The 14,545-nt window shown below is 44.3% G+C and overlaps 1 protein-coding gene across 2 annotated transcripts; it reads left to right on the top strand.

Annotated features, from left to right (window-relative positions):
- The first annotated feature begins 2,963 nt into the window (after positions 1 to 2,963).
- Positions 2,964 to 13,667, top strand: scaf11 (SR-related CTD-associated factor 11). Of its 2 annotated transcripts, none has more exons than XM_037459985.2 (15): positions 2,964 to 3,158; positions 4,538 to 4,583; positions 4,722 to 4,840; positions 5,262 to 5,345; positions 5,840 to 5,919; positions 6,044 to 6,123; positions 6,223 to 6,260; positions 6,352 to 6,422; positions 7,397 to 7,525; positions 8,117 to 8,202; positions 8,511 to 10,841; positions 11,094 to 11,416; positions 12,087 to 12,257; positions 12,374 to 12,493; positions 12,846 to 13,667. In XM_037459985.2, exons 2-15 carry the CDS (start codon positions 4,565 to 4,567, stop codon positions 12,939 to 12,941), a joined length of 3,747 nt encoding a protein of 1,248 aa, XP_037315882.2. In that variant the 5' UTR covers positions 2,964 to 3,158; positions 4,538 to 4,564; the 3' UTR covers positions 12,942 to 13,667. The 2 variants fall into 2 exon arrangements, with proteins under 2 accessions (XP_037315882.2, XP_037315883.2); XM_037459986.2 differs by having other exon boundaries at positions 6,047 to 6,123.
- Positions 13,668 to 14,545: the final 878 nt, after the last annotated feature.

The following is a 14,545-nucleotide window of genomic DNA, read 5'->3' on the forward strand; positions in this document are numbered from 1 at the left end:
GGAGTAATAGAAGCATTACTTTGGTAGAATTGAATAAAGTAGTATGTTTTCGTTTGTTGCTTTTTTTATGATCCCTGGTCACTTGTATCTAATGTGATTCTATACTCAGCAGTGGATGAATGTACTTAAAAACCTGTAAATAATTCTGCAAAGGTACTGATGCTGTAAAGCTTAGGGAGGGGGTAAAAACAGTTTTTTGTGGAACTGTGACATTTTTTGTATTATAATACCTTGTAGAACTCATTTTGCTGGCTGAAAGAGTATGGAATAATATATCTCATGTCATTTTGTAGAAGAAAAAAAATATTGAAGGTATTCTCTTCCCTTCCTATTCCCTCACGCGCCTTCCCCTCAACACGCGCACACACAAGTAACATATATCCACTGTAACCGTTTTGTCATTGTACGGGCCACAGTGCGCGTACCAAAATTTTTTTGTATTTGTAAATTGGTTTAAATACATGGAGTTTTTATACAGGTTTTCTCCTGTGTTCTTTGCTTTACGTGCAGGTATGATATTTTCTTCACTACTTTTTTCTATCTTAATATAGTGTGGAGTTTTATTGTACTATTTTTTCATTCTTAATACCATGCCACATTCCGGCTCACGTCCTCAGACTGTCCTCTCTACCGTGTGTTGTGTAACATTTATGACTGCCTGTCGTATTAGCATCTGACCGGGGCGACCCAACCATCCTCATTTCTGCAGTGTCAGTAGGATGTGTGTCTATGTATAGTCACACATCCTACTAACAGTCTGTTAGAGATTGGCTTTATTTACTTTGGTGACTGTTTATAGTTTTTAAATAAAACACTGAACATTTTGCTTTGGTTTTTTCACGCTTGTTTCTTTATCCCACACGCCTCCTCCAACAATTCCTCCCGCTTTCCTGCCAATCATACAGAAGTCTGAATCAAAATTGATCGCTGACATCTGTAGAAACTCAATGAGGCAAAAACCGATTGGTATGTTGCAATCGTGTGGTAGAAAGGTAAATGTGGACTTCACCAGGTATTAATGCCGCAGGGGATGCATGCCAATGGCGGAGTTGTTGATTTTTTTTAAATACATGAAGATTTGTATTAGTAGTGCATGAGCGGAGTGATGTCCCAACAATTGGAAACAAATAGTTGTTGAAATGTAATGAATGCACATGTGAAGTAGTTTTGGCTCAAAGTAATGGATAAATGGTTATATCTAAAAGGATAAATAGTGCAAATATTTAACAAAGTTTCAACGGATATAAGTTGAATCTTTATGTATATACATTGAGTGTTTACCTATTTAAGCTTTTATGAAAGTTAATAATTGAATAATGGACGGCTGTAGAAGTTGGTTAAAAGTAACTGGATGAACTTGCAATAACCTGAAAGCATGAACTGCTGACATTGATGAAACATCCAGCCTTTGCTACTCAAAGTGGTGAACATTCAACAGTTCATTTTATGAAGATGTTTAAAAAATAGCCACTTTCATCTGGCGTCTGAAAATACAATGGAAAATGTCACAGCCTAATTTCATCTGATGGGGCTTTCTGACGAAAAAGGCACTGGACCTCCAGCACTCATTGTCCGTGGTTGGGCCTTTTATTAAAGAACCAAACACGCTCCACTTGCTGGCACGCTTCTCCCTTTGATCAGCCCCACCACAGGACGCTTTGCTTTTGGCTCCTTCCTCTTGGCATAATTGAATTATTAATGATTTCACTCGGCGCTCCAGTTACCACAGCTCCCTAAACATACTTACAGTACTTTAGGAAATTCATCATTCAGAAAGACAGTCTCACATTTTGCTTGTGCTTGAAACACAATGGCAGATCCTTATTATGGGTTAGCGCTAAACCATAGATTTAAATATGACTTCTTGAAGTAGTCCTTTTCTACACTAAGACGATTGGATTACATGAAATTGTTGCAATAAGTAACAACATTGTGACAGTGAGCCAGGATGCACAATAACAGGACACTTATGAGGACGTTGAATTAAAAACGGGACATTGAGGTACATTAATAACAGTAACCTATTACCTCGTGTAACTTCTCCCGACCGGTGTTTCCAATGTATTTCACTCCTGTCTTGATTCAGTTTCTCACTGTGGCATAGCAGAATATATTGGTCATGGTCAAAGTGAGTGCCCATAAGGCTGCCGGGAAAACTAATGAAGCCTTGCATACTTCTCATCAAAACGTTCAAAATAAAAAAATCAAGAGAAACAAGTTGAATTTGTCAAATAAGTTGCTGTGTGTAGCTTTACGTGGGTTGTGTAGTATCTCGGTGGGACGACCTGAAGGCAGTGAACACCCCCGACGTAAATAGTTACTGTCTGTTGCATTCATTCCCATTCATTATTTGTCTGGACGTGCTCCTTGAGCCAGAAAGGCTGGAACATTAACACTCCACAGCAGTAGATGCCAACTTAGTTCATTGATGAGAAGTAGAAAAGAAGAATAAGAACCCTGCATCTTAAGTTCATCAACAGTTGTTTATTTATTGACATTGAAAAAAAAATAATTCATTGGAATAATCTATATTACAATCTAGTGTGTAAAATTCTGACACAATCAAGTTTGTGTAATGATGGGAATTCTGCAAATAGCGTTTCTTCTTTCATATATCTCTTGCATAAGTGCACTATCCTGACATTGAAAAGGCTAAATGGAATGCAGCCATTATTCATTTTAATTTTCAAACCTGCTTCACATTTCTCTTCTGTGAAATGTGATGCCACTAATTCTAATTTACTATTATTGATTAACCCCAAAACCATTCATACGCATTTGGTGATGATTTACCTCATCAGCAACATATTTGGATACTCAATTCGGGCACAGCAAATAAACCCAGTCGACATGTCCATACGACATAAACACAGTTGAGTTTTAAACACTTGTTGACTATTCACTCGCCTGTTGCGTGCCGCAAACCCTTCCACGGGGCAAACATCTGCTCTGCACCGATCGGGGGTTCCGCTGGGGGGCGCCAGCTGCACCAAACCCCGATCAGAACGCGAGACATGTGGCTGAGACTTTCTGAAAGCTACGCTTCGTCCCGTACACCCGTAATTCCCGGATAGTGCGAGTCGCCAGCATTTCACAGCACTAGCTTGGACTCTAAAAACAGTTTACTTGGTGCAAAGCAGCTGCTGCAGCGCTTAAAGGTGAGTAGCAACACTTGCCGCTAGCTAACTAGCGCTAACTGGTGCTAACGCCAACTGCTAGCAAGCGGTAAGCGACGTAAGCAGGTGCTGTTGTTCAAAGCGGCTAACGTTAGATAGCCATTGGCTACATTCGCCTGCTGCTAACTAGCTAGCCAACTTATGACCTTCAGTGTGATTATCGTGGCTTATATTAAAACTATTTGGCCATGTTTGCTTTCGTGCTAGCAACAACCAGCTAGCCGGTTGGTGGCTGTGTTTTTAGCTAGCAATAGCTTTCTGGCTAACCATCAACACTCCTGTTGTCATCGTCGTGTTGGCACTGGTTGATCAACTTGGTGCTAATATTGTATATGTGGGAGCCAGGCCCTGCAGGCACAAAACAGTAACATGCTTTGACGACTTTCTATTAATCCTATGATTAGATCCTACCCCCCACCAATCACCAAATTCAATGTAAATCGGCGTAATTTGAAATTGACGGTCGGCTAACTCTTGGCTTGGGCAGGAGTTAGCATAAGTTATCAGACGGTGTTCAATCAATACGTTGAAATAACAGTTTGAGTAAAAGGTTCGTGGATAATGGGTCGCTGACTTAACGTTAGTTTATTCCGCGGGTTTTGGAAATTGAACGTTTTCCGAGGCTCTGGTGTAACGTTATGTCTGTTGAAACGGTTTCACTTTGGACAAGTGCTAAGATTGAAGTGGCCAAAAAAATCCAAGACTTGTTCCGGATCAGATGTCACACTCCTTTTAAAAGCGTATGCTCAGAGGTCCTGCTCGTTGTAAAGACCGTTACGGGAAGTCCAGTAGTGTGTTGGATCAAGGTTATATCGATGTGGCTTCAGAGGTGAATAACAGGCAATTGTGATCAAAAAGCCCTTGGAAGACAACTGGAAATGTAATTTGATCAAACACACAACTCATCGCAAATCTAACCAGCAGCCACCGTTATCTACTACTGAGGGTGTCAAATGATCAGGTCAAAAACAATTTCACTTTGTCTTAAAAGTTCATTTTTGTAATGATAGTTTGGATCATAAAATGTTTTTTTTTGCCCCTTCTTTTCTCTGTAGTGTATTTGCGTTTGGATTACTTCTTCACCTTATAAAATGGAAAATCACAACACATGCACACCCTTCTGAAACTCGATAGTAGTTAGTGAAGGCAATGTAAACATTGGCAACTGATCTAACACTTTTAAATTACTTGTATGAATTGATCATTTTCTGTATTTTACCTTTTTGTAATGCAGCTGTTATAATGATTATTGATCATTAATCAATCAAATTTCCTTGTGGGCATACAGAGTGCATAACATGCGTGTAATTAGCTGGGAAACAGCAACCCTTCGTCCACCTGTTCTCTCCTCTATGTTGCAGTGGTGATCAGGACAGCTCGGGGCAGACATGACTGGAGCTGGAAGTGGTGAGACTTGTCTCGGCACAATGCGGTTTTAGGTCAAATGTTTTGCCATGATGTGTTGTGGAATGTATGCATGAATTACACAACCCGATTGTCGAAGTATCTTCTCACATTGAATTCATTCATTGTGCGTGTGGACAGATGCTGAGGAGGCTGAGAGGTGTCCTATCTGCCTCGGCATCCTGGCAGGTGGCGAGCTAGCCATGCCCGACAGCTGCTGCCATGTCTTCTGCCTCCGATGTCTCCTCACATGGGCAGAGGTAAAGCTCAGTATTTTTTTAAATAGCGAGATAAGCCGTAGTGAATTGCTAAACCCGTTTTAACTCCAAAACAAGATCTAGGTGGGTGTAAAAACAACCTGTTTATTAGGACTCCAACTAGGTGGCTTTCATGTAAAAAATAAAGAATTTCTACAGACTGATGCAGCAACCAAAGTGGTAGTTTCATTCTTGCTTATAAATCAATGCTATCTAGACCTTTTTAGCATATTGTCGATATTGGCCTCACACTAAAACACATCAATCAATTTGAACTCTTTCATGCCAAAAAAATTAAATAAATCCTGATACTTCCAAAATATAATTTCTTTCAGAATAGAAATGCCTGTAAATTGAAACCAGTGAAATGGTTGAATTTAAATATATATATATATATATTTAAAGATTTTTATTCACTTTACAGTTGCAGATGGCTCCTTCCTGTCCTGTGGACCGAAGACCCTTCACTAATGTTTTCAGATGGGACGGGAATCTCCGCTGTGTGCAGGTTAGAGGACAACATGGCTTTGTCATGTGCTGCTTTCTTTTCATAGTCCAACATTGTAAAAAAACAATTTTTACTTTTAAGTTGGTCTGATATTACCGTCTCTGTGGAGGAAAAAACTAATCCTAATTTGGCTGTTAGCTATGTTAATTAATACACTATTTGGTTCACCTGTTAACTACACACTGTACCTCCTGTTGGGAGCTACTGTTGCCATGTGAGCCTGAGCTGAAGCAGCATTGCTCGCTATAGTGCAGATGAATGGACTGTACATAAGAGGCTGTTACCCAGCCCGCTCTTTCAGTCTCTACATGCGCACCCCACACCAGTCCTGCCCCCACTGCTTAATTGATCAGAGATGCCGGCCATTCAACAAAACATTTTAATACAAATTTGGGTGTTTGTTGTTAAATGAATAAAGGCGGATTGGCTTTCAGTTGAACCCGGAAATTCTTCATTGACCTCTGCGTGAATGAAATGTGCTTCTGTCATTCAAGGTTCCTGTCAGAAAACAAGCGACTCTGACTGAAACTGACAGTTGCTGCTGTAGAAACCCCAAACAAAAAGTCTGTCTCAAGTGAGTATGAACCTTTTTTTGAGTTACTTTATCTACTGTTATTTAGGGGAAATGGATTAGTTAGAATTATTTTTCTCATTTGGCGTTTGTTTGAACATGAACAATTAAGATATTTTTGCTTCAGAAGTAAACCTGCAAGAAGACAAAGACGGCAAAAGGTGGAGAGGACGGCAGACGCCAAAACAAAAGGCCTTGTGAGGAAATGTATGTTGACCCCTGTCTCCCTTCAGAAATAATTGTGGCATACTCCCTCCTCGCATTTTGTGAACGATGCTTCATAATTCGTCAATGTCTTTTTTTCAGGTAACGAGGACGACCCCTCCTCCCTGAGCAGGAAAAAGGTGGGTTTTTTTTAGTTCCTTTTTCATCATGGGTGTATTGTGACTGAAGGTCTGAAGTGTTAAGTCTCATCACTGTTTGTGTTTTCTCCAGGTGAGAGGAACAGAATGCTGCACTTGGTCACCGACTCCTTGTGTCTCATTAATGACATCTACTCAGGACATGTAAGTGATGGTTTCCCTCTATGACTGATTATTATGTATCAGTGAACTTTTATAAGTACTGTAATACACTGTTTAAATTGGCAAGAAAACACATCCGAGATTGATTATCTGTCATCATCCATTTCACCGTAACAAAGAATTACAATAGCTTAGTTTACAGGGAGCGCCAGATGGACGGTCCATTTTAAAAATGCCCCCTGCTGGAGTAAAATTTAAATCTTCAAATTACATTTCATAGCAATTGTTTTACTGTATTTTTTTTGTTGTTGCCATAATTGCAGCAACCAGAGTAAATCAGCATCATCCATTGAGACGGGGTGTGGGATTTGTGTAGACTTTAACTTTAAGATGAGCCTTATATTGATACGTTTTGAACATTTGAAGTGGGTTTGTATGAGGTACTCATCTATGCAGTCGATGACGATCGGCGTGCCCCCTTGTGTAGAGGAACAGACAGGAGAACCGGCATCGGTGAAGCAATGTCCCGCTGTGACAGCGGCAGCAGAGAAACAAACAACGACACATATCAATATCAGTTTGAGTGGACACTAAATTTTTCTATTAGTATTGTCACCGCTTTAATTTTTTGCCAGACAGCCCTTTCTAATGTGGAACTGAATCCAATATCTCCGCTTTTCAAAGCACCCAGAGTCCTCTGACAAAAACAGTCATTTTACATCCCAGAACACAGAAGTCACTGTTCTTTTTTGCCTCGGCCACTTTGATCATGTCATCGTGTGACTTCATCAACCTGCAAGTGTTGTGTTGGGTCAAATCAAAAGCTTTCGCTTAGTGGAGTGTCGTGGCTTTGAAGAGGCCAAAGATGGGTATTACTGCTTCAGTTGAGAGGGTTTGTTTCTCCAAACCGTTTACTGAAGGTTTAACAACAATAGTAATAACTACCTTGTACAGTCCCGCTTCAAGTTAATCAAACTACTTCATAAATAACTGCTCTCCTTGTCATTCTCCTGCAGTGCGGAGCCTGTGTGGGTTGCTGAGGACATACCCTACGACTCAGGGTTCAAACACTGTAAACCCCGAACGCAAGATTGCCCGTGGCTTTCTCCTCCCGCTGCTTCCATCGCTGTCAACGGCTCCTCCGGGTAGGGAAATCCCAGCCCAATATTTCTATCAAGCTGTTTCCCCCCCTTCTGTTTCTGTTGCGTTCGCATGGAAAAACACATGTCAGGGTTCGTACGGTCATGAAAAACCTGGAAAAGTCATGGAATTTTAAAATACTCATTCCAGGCCTGGAAAAGTCATGGAAAAAAATAAAATCACATGTTTTGGAAAAGTCATGGAAATTTGTTTAAAATTATATTTTCATGTGGTTCATTTAAGATACGTTTCAAATAATTCATTGTCCAACTAATATGGTTTGATATTTTTCCGGATTGTTTTCCGGGCTCATTTTGCATCCCATTAGCGTCGCGATAAAGAAAGAAGGGAAGGTAAGGGGATGGCACACAGCATGTCCAGTGTGTCGTTGCTCTTCTTTGGCTAAACTAAAAGGTGGGGGGGAAATAAATGAATAACCACACCCTTGATGAGGCTTCAAATAGACCCGAGGTCGGTGTCGATCAATACGGCCATAAACGGTTGACCAGGACGTTTTCCCCCTCTATCATTGACAGAAATGTAAAAGAGGGCTTGGTGTCTTTGAGCTAAGTTGTTTTATGTCGCCGCTTTTCCAGGCAGAACTTCCATCCCTCCGGTTGGAACCACAGCCAGCTTCCGTCTACCTTTACCTCCAGTTCACCGCTGGGCCCCGGTCATTTCGGTGAGGGTTTGTTGTAGATTCATGTGGGGTTGGTACTTGTGTAAAGAGATTCAAACAAGGAATATTTCATAATTTGTTAATGAATGTCACGCTTCACAATCAGTCAAGCTTTATTATTAGATACATTTAGATGTATGTAACGGTGTGATTGTTTGTTTTTATGTAGCACAAATGGCATTAGCTGAGAATTTAGAAAATGAAGCAATCCAGGTGACTTCTTCTGAATTGATTCCTAACATATGGTGTATGTCAGCTGAACGTATTTGTAAGTGCGGTTGCGGCCTGCTCATAAGGCTTCTCTCCCTCAGTGTTTCAAGGTGTTGTCTGCGCCATCACATGTGCCAAGGGAGGGGAAAAGCGAGGCGGCCGAGCTTCAACCTCCAAGGCCCCCACCAAAGAGGCAAAGCCTCTACCGTCGAGGCGATCTGGACGCAACAGTAAAAGTCAGGAGGAGGCTCCTTCGTCCGCTCCGTCATCGCCTCCTCAGTCGAGCCCGTCAGACTCCGACTTGTCCACCGGCCAGTCCGCCAGGCCGGGCCGGGCCTCTCAAGCACCAGCCAAGAGGAAGGGCAAACGGGTGACGAACCGAAAGGCCGGTGGTAAGCGGAAATCCCCGGCAAGGAAAAAGAAATCTCCCCAAGTCGTTTGCAGCCCTGAGGCAAGTGAAGAAGAGGATGATGGATGTGACAACATAGAGAAGAAGGAGGAGGAGGAAGGAGAGGAAGATGACAAAACTGATCAGGAACAGGATTTTAACTCCAAGCAGCAGACGTCTGATGCTGAAGGGGGCCTCAATGATGACCAAGGCGGCTCCAACTCCGTCGATGACGCTGAACCTTTGAGCAACGATGTGGGACAGGACAGCGATGAGGCTCAGGAACACTCTAAACGTGAACTGAAACCGGAAGAGGGAAACGACTCCGACTCTGCTCCTTACAGCCCTGGTTTGTGCTCAGTGGGCGACCAGAGCAAGAGGGAGGAGGAGGAGGAGGAGGAGCCAGGAAGCCCTGTTTCCTCTGAAGGAAAGGATTCTGAGAAGAGGATGTCACCATCACCCTCTCACTCTGAGAGGGATGCATCACCCTCTCGCTCTGAGAGGGATGCATCACCCTCTCGCTCTGAGAGAGAGGCTTCCCCATCACCCTCTCACTCTGAGAGAGATGCATCACTATCACCCTCTCACTCTGACAATGCCCTGCTGGAAACCTTGATGTCTCCACATTGTGATGACCAGGCAGAGCAAGAGGAGAAGGATGAGGATGATGACGACATGAAGATTTGTGCAAAAGAAGCCAACAACGAAGAATCTTCAAACGCAGTGACCGCTGAATCCCACGAGAATTCTCCACAGACGGCGTCCCCCTCTGCTGGAGAGTGTGAAGAGATTTCAGCTGTCTCCGATACAAAGGCCTCCGAGGATGCTGATGTTAAAACGTTTGCATCACAACTCGAGCCTTCAGTAGCTGACTGCACTGGGGAAGGAACCAATGATGCCAATCCACCTAAGGATGATGCTAAAGTAGTCCCCATGGACTGCGGTTCGCCCAGGAGCGAGCAGGCCAGCACTCTCATTTCTGAACCCAAGTCGAGGGCTCTTACAGCCGCCGCGGACACCGCTGGTCAAGTGGTCAAGGACGACGGCGACAAGGAGCATCAGGAGCAGGAAAGCAGCCAAGAGGGGAAGAACGGCAAGCAAAGGCGCTCACGCTTCCACTCCCCGACCTCTACCTGGTCACCTAAGCAGGAGTCCAAGCGAGAACCATCCAGGCGCTCGCGGTCCAGAGAGCGAGACGGCAGCCCACCGTCCAGCCGCTCTTCCCGAGCTCGCAGCCGAGAGAAGGACCGGGACCGGGACGGTGCAAGAGACTATTCCAGGAGGGAACGTAGTCGTGAGAGGAGGAGGAGAAGATCCAGGAGTCGCTCTAGGTCCAAGTCCAGGTCCCGGTCCCGGTCTCGATCAAGATCGCGAACAAGATCCCACAGACGAGGGCCCAGCCCAGAGCGGGCGGCCTCCAGAGAGCAGTCTCCCCAGAAGAAAGAGCGTAGAGGCGGCTGGAGGTCAGGGCAGGGCAGCGGGTCCGGAGCAGAGGGACGGAGGCACCAAGGAGGCGGTGGGCGCTTTGAAAACGGAGTGCCAACGGAAAGCTCCCCCGAACGCCAGGGCTGGTCGGAGAATCCAGACTGGGTCACGGAAAAGAGTCGCAGCGAAGCCGACAGCAAGGGCCGGGATCTGGGGTCCGGCGGTGGCTCGCGCTGGGAGGACCGCACAAGTGGCGGCACCAGAGGGGAGTCCCGGGGGCGCGGCGGGTCGGAACGCGGGCGGGGGGGGAGCCGAGGCTTCTACAGCCAGCAGGAGGAGACGTCCGACAACCGCTGGCAACCCAGAACCACCTTCTCAGGTACAGGGAACAATTCCGGGAGCGACGCGTACAGCCGCTTTAATGAAAACCGCGGTGGGTGCCGGAGAAAAGAGTCCGACTCGGGAGACAATATGCTGGACCGGTCAGGCTGGTCCTCTGCGTCCAGCTGGGCTGTCAGGAGGACGCTGCCCGCGGACGTTCAGGATTATTACTCCAAGAGGGAGAGAGGAGGAGCAGGAGGCTGGAGCCGACAGGACGAGGAGCAGCCGGCAGCAGCAGGTAAATAAAATAAATAAATCCTAAGGTATCGTCCCAGATTAATGGGGAAAAAGTGTTATTCATCAGAACTGCAGAAACACGGTGCCACTGCTTGAGGAAAAATAGATTAGATAGATTATGTGAGCCACCTTCCTTGAATTATTAACCTAAATGAAATCTGCATATCTATGCCTGAATAAATAATCCAATACGTAATATGGCTACGCCAGCTTACTTCCAGTCATTGATGTGTTGCTTTTTCTTGTTCTCCAGATCCCACTAAAAGTGAGCCTCCCGCCCAGGCAGTACCGGGTAACGCTCCGGTGCCCGTGATGAACGCAGCCCCCCCTCACCTGAACGTGGTTCAGCACCACTACCCGCTGCAGGGCCCGCGAGGAGCCCTGCCGGTCAGCCTGCAGCCCGCGGCGCCGTACGCCATGCCTCCTCAGGTCCCCGTGCACCTCCACCCTGCCATACCGCTGCTCCAGGTCCCTGCCGTCGGCACTCAGGGACTCCCACCGCCCCCCCCACCGCCCCCACCCATGCATCAAGGCGGCCAGATGGCAGCGGCTCAGCCTGATGGCTACGCAACACAGGTACTTTGAGACGTGGAAGGGACTAGTGCTGGGGATGGGATTTGAAGGCTTTGTATATCGGTCAGTATTTGAAATAAAATATAAGTACCAACAACAGTTTTTCCCCTAGGTTTACAACTTCAGGAGGGGGGGTGGTTGGGAGATGGAGGTGTGTGTGCAACGGGGTGTTATAGTAGTTAGGGATGGGTATTGTTTGGGGTTTTTTCGATACTGGTGCTAAAACTGAACTGAACAATACTGGTAAAACAGATTAAAATGAAAATAAAAAAAGCACAACTTTACCTAACTAGCTATCTCTTATACTTTATGTTTTATATATGTGTATATATTAGTTCATTGGAATTTGGAGAATATTAATCATTTCATTTTCATTCCTGCTCATTGTGCAGGGACTAAAGATGCATTACATATTTTTAAAAGCATTTATTTCTGATTGACGCTCCTTGTTGGTGTTGATTTATTGACGTCATGAACATGGAAGAGCTGCATTAGGCACGAGAGCATTTAGTTTTTCTACCATGTGACAGAATTTATTATTTGTATATTTAACATATTCACGTGCATGACTAGCAAGGAGAGGGGGAGATGAGGTGTATATTTGTAGGGGATACATTGAACAAACTTGAAATAATTCTACATGTCCTTCTCTGTCGTCTCTGGTTGGGCCTAGATGGCGAACACAATAGTGGGTTATGGGAAACCCGGACTCCTTCCCACCCCGAACAAAGCTTGTTTTGGCGCTGCGACCTACGGCCAGTCGGCTCCCGGCCAGTTTCTGCCATCCTCTACAACTCAGCCCGGCTATCATAAGGCTCAAGCTGACGGCTCCAAAAAAGAAAAGGTGACCTGTTGCCACTGGCTCCCACGTCACTCCTTCACAAACCACCTTTCCAGACAGTTTCTGTGTGCATTACTGTCCATTTCTTTCCCACATTGTTGATTTCCCCTCTGTTTTAGAAACATCAGATCCAAGAGAGAGCTGTCAATGAAGTGAAGACAGCCATCAAACCCTATTACCAAAAGAAGGAAATCACAAAAGAGGAGTACAAGGAGATTGTCCGTAAAGCGGTTGAAAAGGTAAGCCGCGCCCCCCTGTGTTGCTGTTGCTGAGATGGTCCACGCTGAAGACACAGCACTGTTATTGTTGTGCAAAGTACATGTTTAACTTGAGTGTAAGTTTGAAAATGTAATTCCAAATCAATCATGAGCAGGAAAGAGTAGCGAACACAAACTCCAGGCATATGCTACACAGTAGACGTGCTAGTAGTGGACCGCCCCGAACTCCACAGAGCAGCTTTAATTTAAAGAGCCTTTGATAAACGCGGCATTGAATTGTGTCCGAAACCTTCTGCTCTCGTGTTTTTGGAAAGACTAAGACCGTGGCCTTAAATCTGACCGTGTGTTGGGCCTCGACTGTTTATTTCCTCAGGTGTGTCACAGCAAGAGTGGTGAGGTGAACTCGAGTAAGGTGGCCAACCTGGTGAAGGCCTACGTGGACAAATACAAGCACGCCCGCAAGAAATGAAGCCCAGCGGGGCGACGCCCTCACGGACCCATTCAGCTGCTCAAGTGCAATTTCCTCTGGCTGGAATTTAGCCTCCAAACTGACAACGGAGAGCTAACATTTTCTTTTTTTGATATCTCTACCTTCTATTGAATGATTTTTTTTCTATAGATTTTCATATTTTGTTAGAAAAAGAATTACCCAATCAGAAATTGTAATGCAAGAGCCCTTTATTTTGCATAGATCATCAGTTTCTTGGGGAACTACTGTAAAGAGTGCAGGGAAGTGTATGGGGGGGGCAGTTGATGCTAAAGATGCAACGCTCAGTGAACTACATCAGCTCATGTAGTGGGGAGCCTTTTCCAGGGTGCCGGCTGGTACGATGAATGCATCCTAAATGGCATCCTGATTGCATAGCTTATTAATTGAATATTGTCAATGTTTTTTTAAAATATTACGTAATATTTCAGATGAGGCCTAGTTTAACAAAAACAGAAGTGCATTGCCTTTATTAATCTCTGTGGTTCAATAACGGCTGGAGTCTGATGAGTGATATTGTAAACAGGTTCCTAATTGGCTGAGGAGAGGATGGCCAATCAGAAGTGAGTTTGTAATGTTAAGCAAAGGGTCCCAGGGGGGGCAGAACTGAACCCCTCATTTGGCCTGAATGTGTATGAAATGTCAATGGGTGAACACAATCTGTTCAAAGTATCCAGAGAGTAGTGAAATAAAACAGCTGCTGCCTGATCTGCTGTGTGTTTGTTGGAGGGCTCGCCCAGCGATGGAAGCCCTGCCTCTTTGAAAACTCAAAGATGGAAGAGTTTCGTGCTGCTTCAGGGTCCATGTGAATTTAGTCTTTCCTGTGATTTTTCTGCTCCACCTGTAATGTGATTTGTTTACTGTTTAAACACGAGGGATCCACCTCGTTCTGTGAAAGTGAAACCTGTCAACCAATCGGGTGGCCAGTAGGTGGCAGCACGGTCTAAAGTAAATATAAAAAAAGACGTGTTCACACCAGCTAACAGTAACAGCAACATGTCAAACTTGATGCCCACTGCTGCTCATTTACACATCGACAGTTGCGATAAAAATGTTATTAATTTGGATTGGTTTCAGACCGACGGTGAGTTTCAAGTGTTAAATTCTTTATTCAACGACCTATGAATGGACTGCTTTGGTGTCGGAGTTGCATGAATATTTGATCTGTGAGCTAAACAACGTCTCTGGTTGCGTAGTGTTGCCTGATGACCACCAGGTGTCAGGGTCAAATAAGAAAAAAAGGCACCATTGAGGAGATTCCCTTTAGCCTGTAGGGAGTAAAAATATATTATATAAATAAGTTATTTCTGAGAAAACATGAATTTTTCTTAAACATTCTCAGTCTTTAGTATAGCCTACTAATAGATTTTAACAATATGGAAGGTTAATACCGTGTGAGGAATGCAATTTTTAAACAAGGTGTTCAGGCGTAAATAGTGAACTTTATGAAAGCAAACAAAATAAAATCACGAAACTGGACTATCTGTAAAAGTTCAAATGATTTACGATCATTAAAAATGTTTGTATATGTTGTGTTACGTTATACATTAATGCCCCTAGTTGCCTTTATTGTGACAACAAGCTGA

This window comes from Pungitius pungitius, chromosome 2 (genome assembly GCF_949316345.1).
Source record: "Pungitius pungitius chromosome 2, fPunPun2.1, whole genome shotgun sequence".
In the NCBI taxonomy this organism is placed as follows: Eukaryota; Metazoa; Chordata; class Actinopteri; order Perciformes; family Gasterosteidae; genus Pungitius; species Pungitius pungitius.

Excerpts from the sequence above, each read along its gene's own strand:
- scaf11 (XM_037459985.2), top strand. Across the intron at positions 12,258-12,373 it reads ACGGCTCCAAAAAAGAAAAG|AAACATCAGATCCAAGAGAG; the intron begins GTGACCTGTTGC and ends CCTCTGTTTTAG. Across the intron at positions 12,494-12,845 it reads TCCGTAAAGCGGTTGAAAAG|GTGTGTCACAGCAAGAGTGG; the intron begins GTAAGCCGCGCC and ends TTATTTCCTCAG.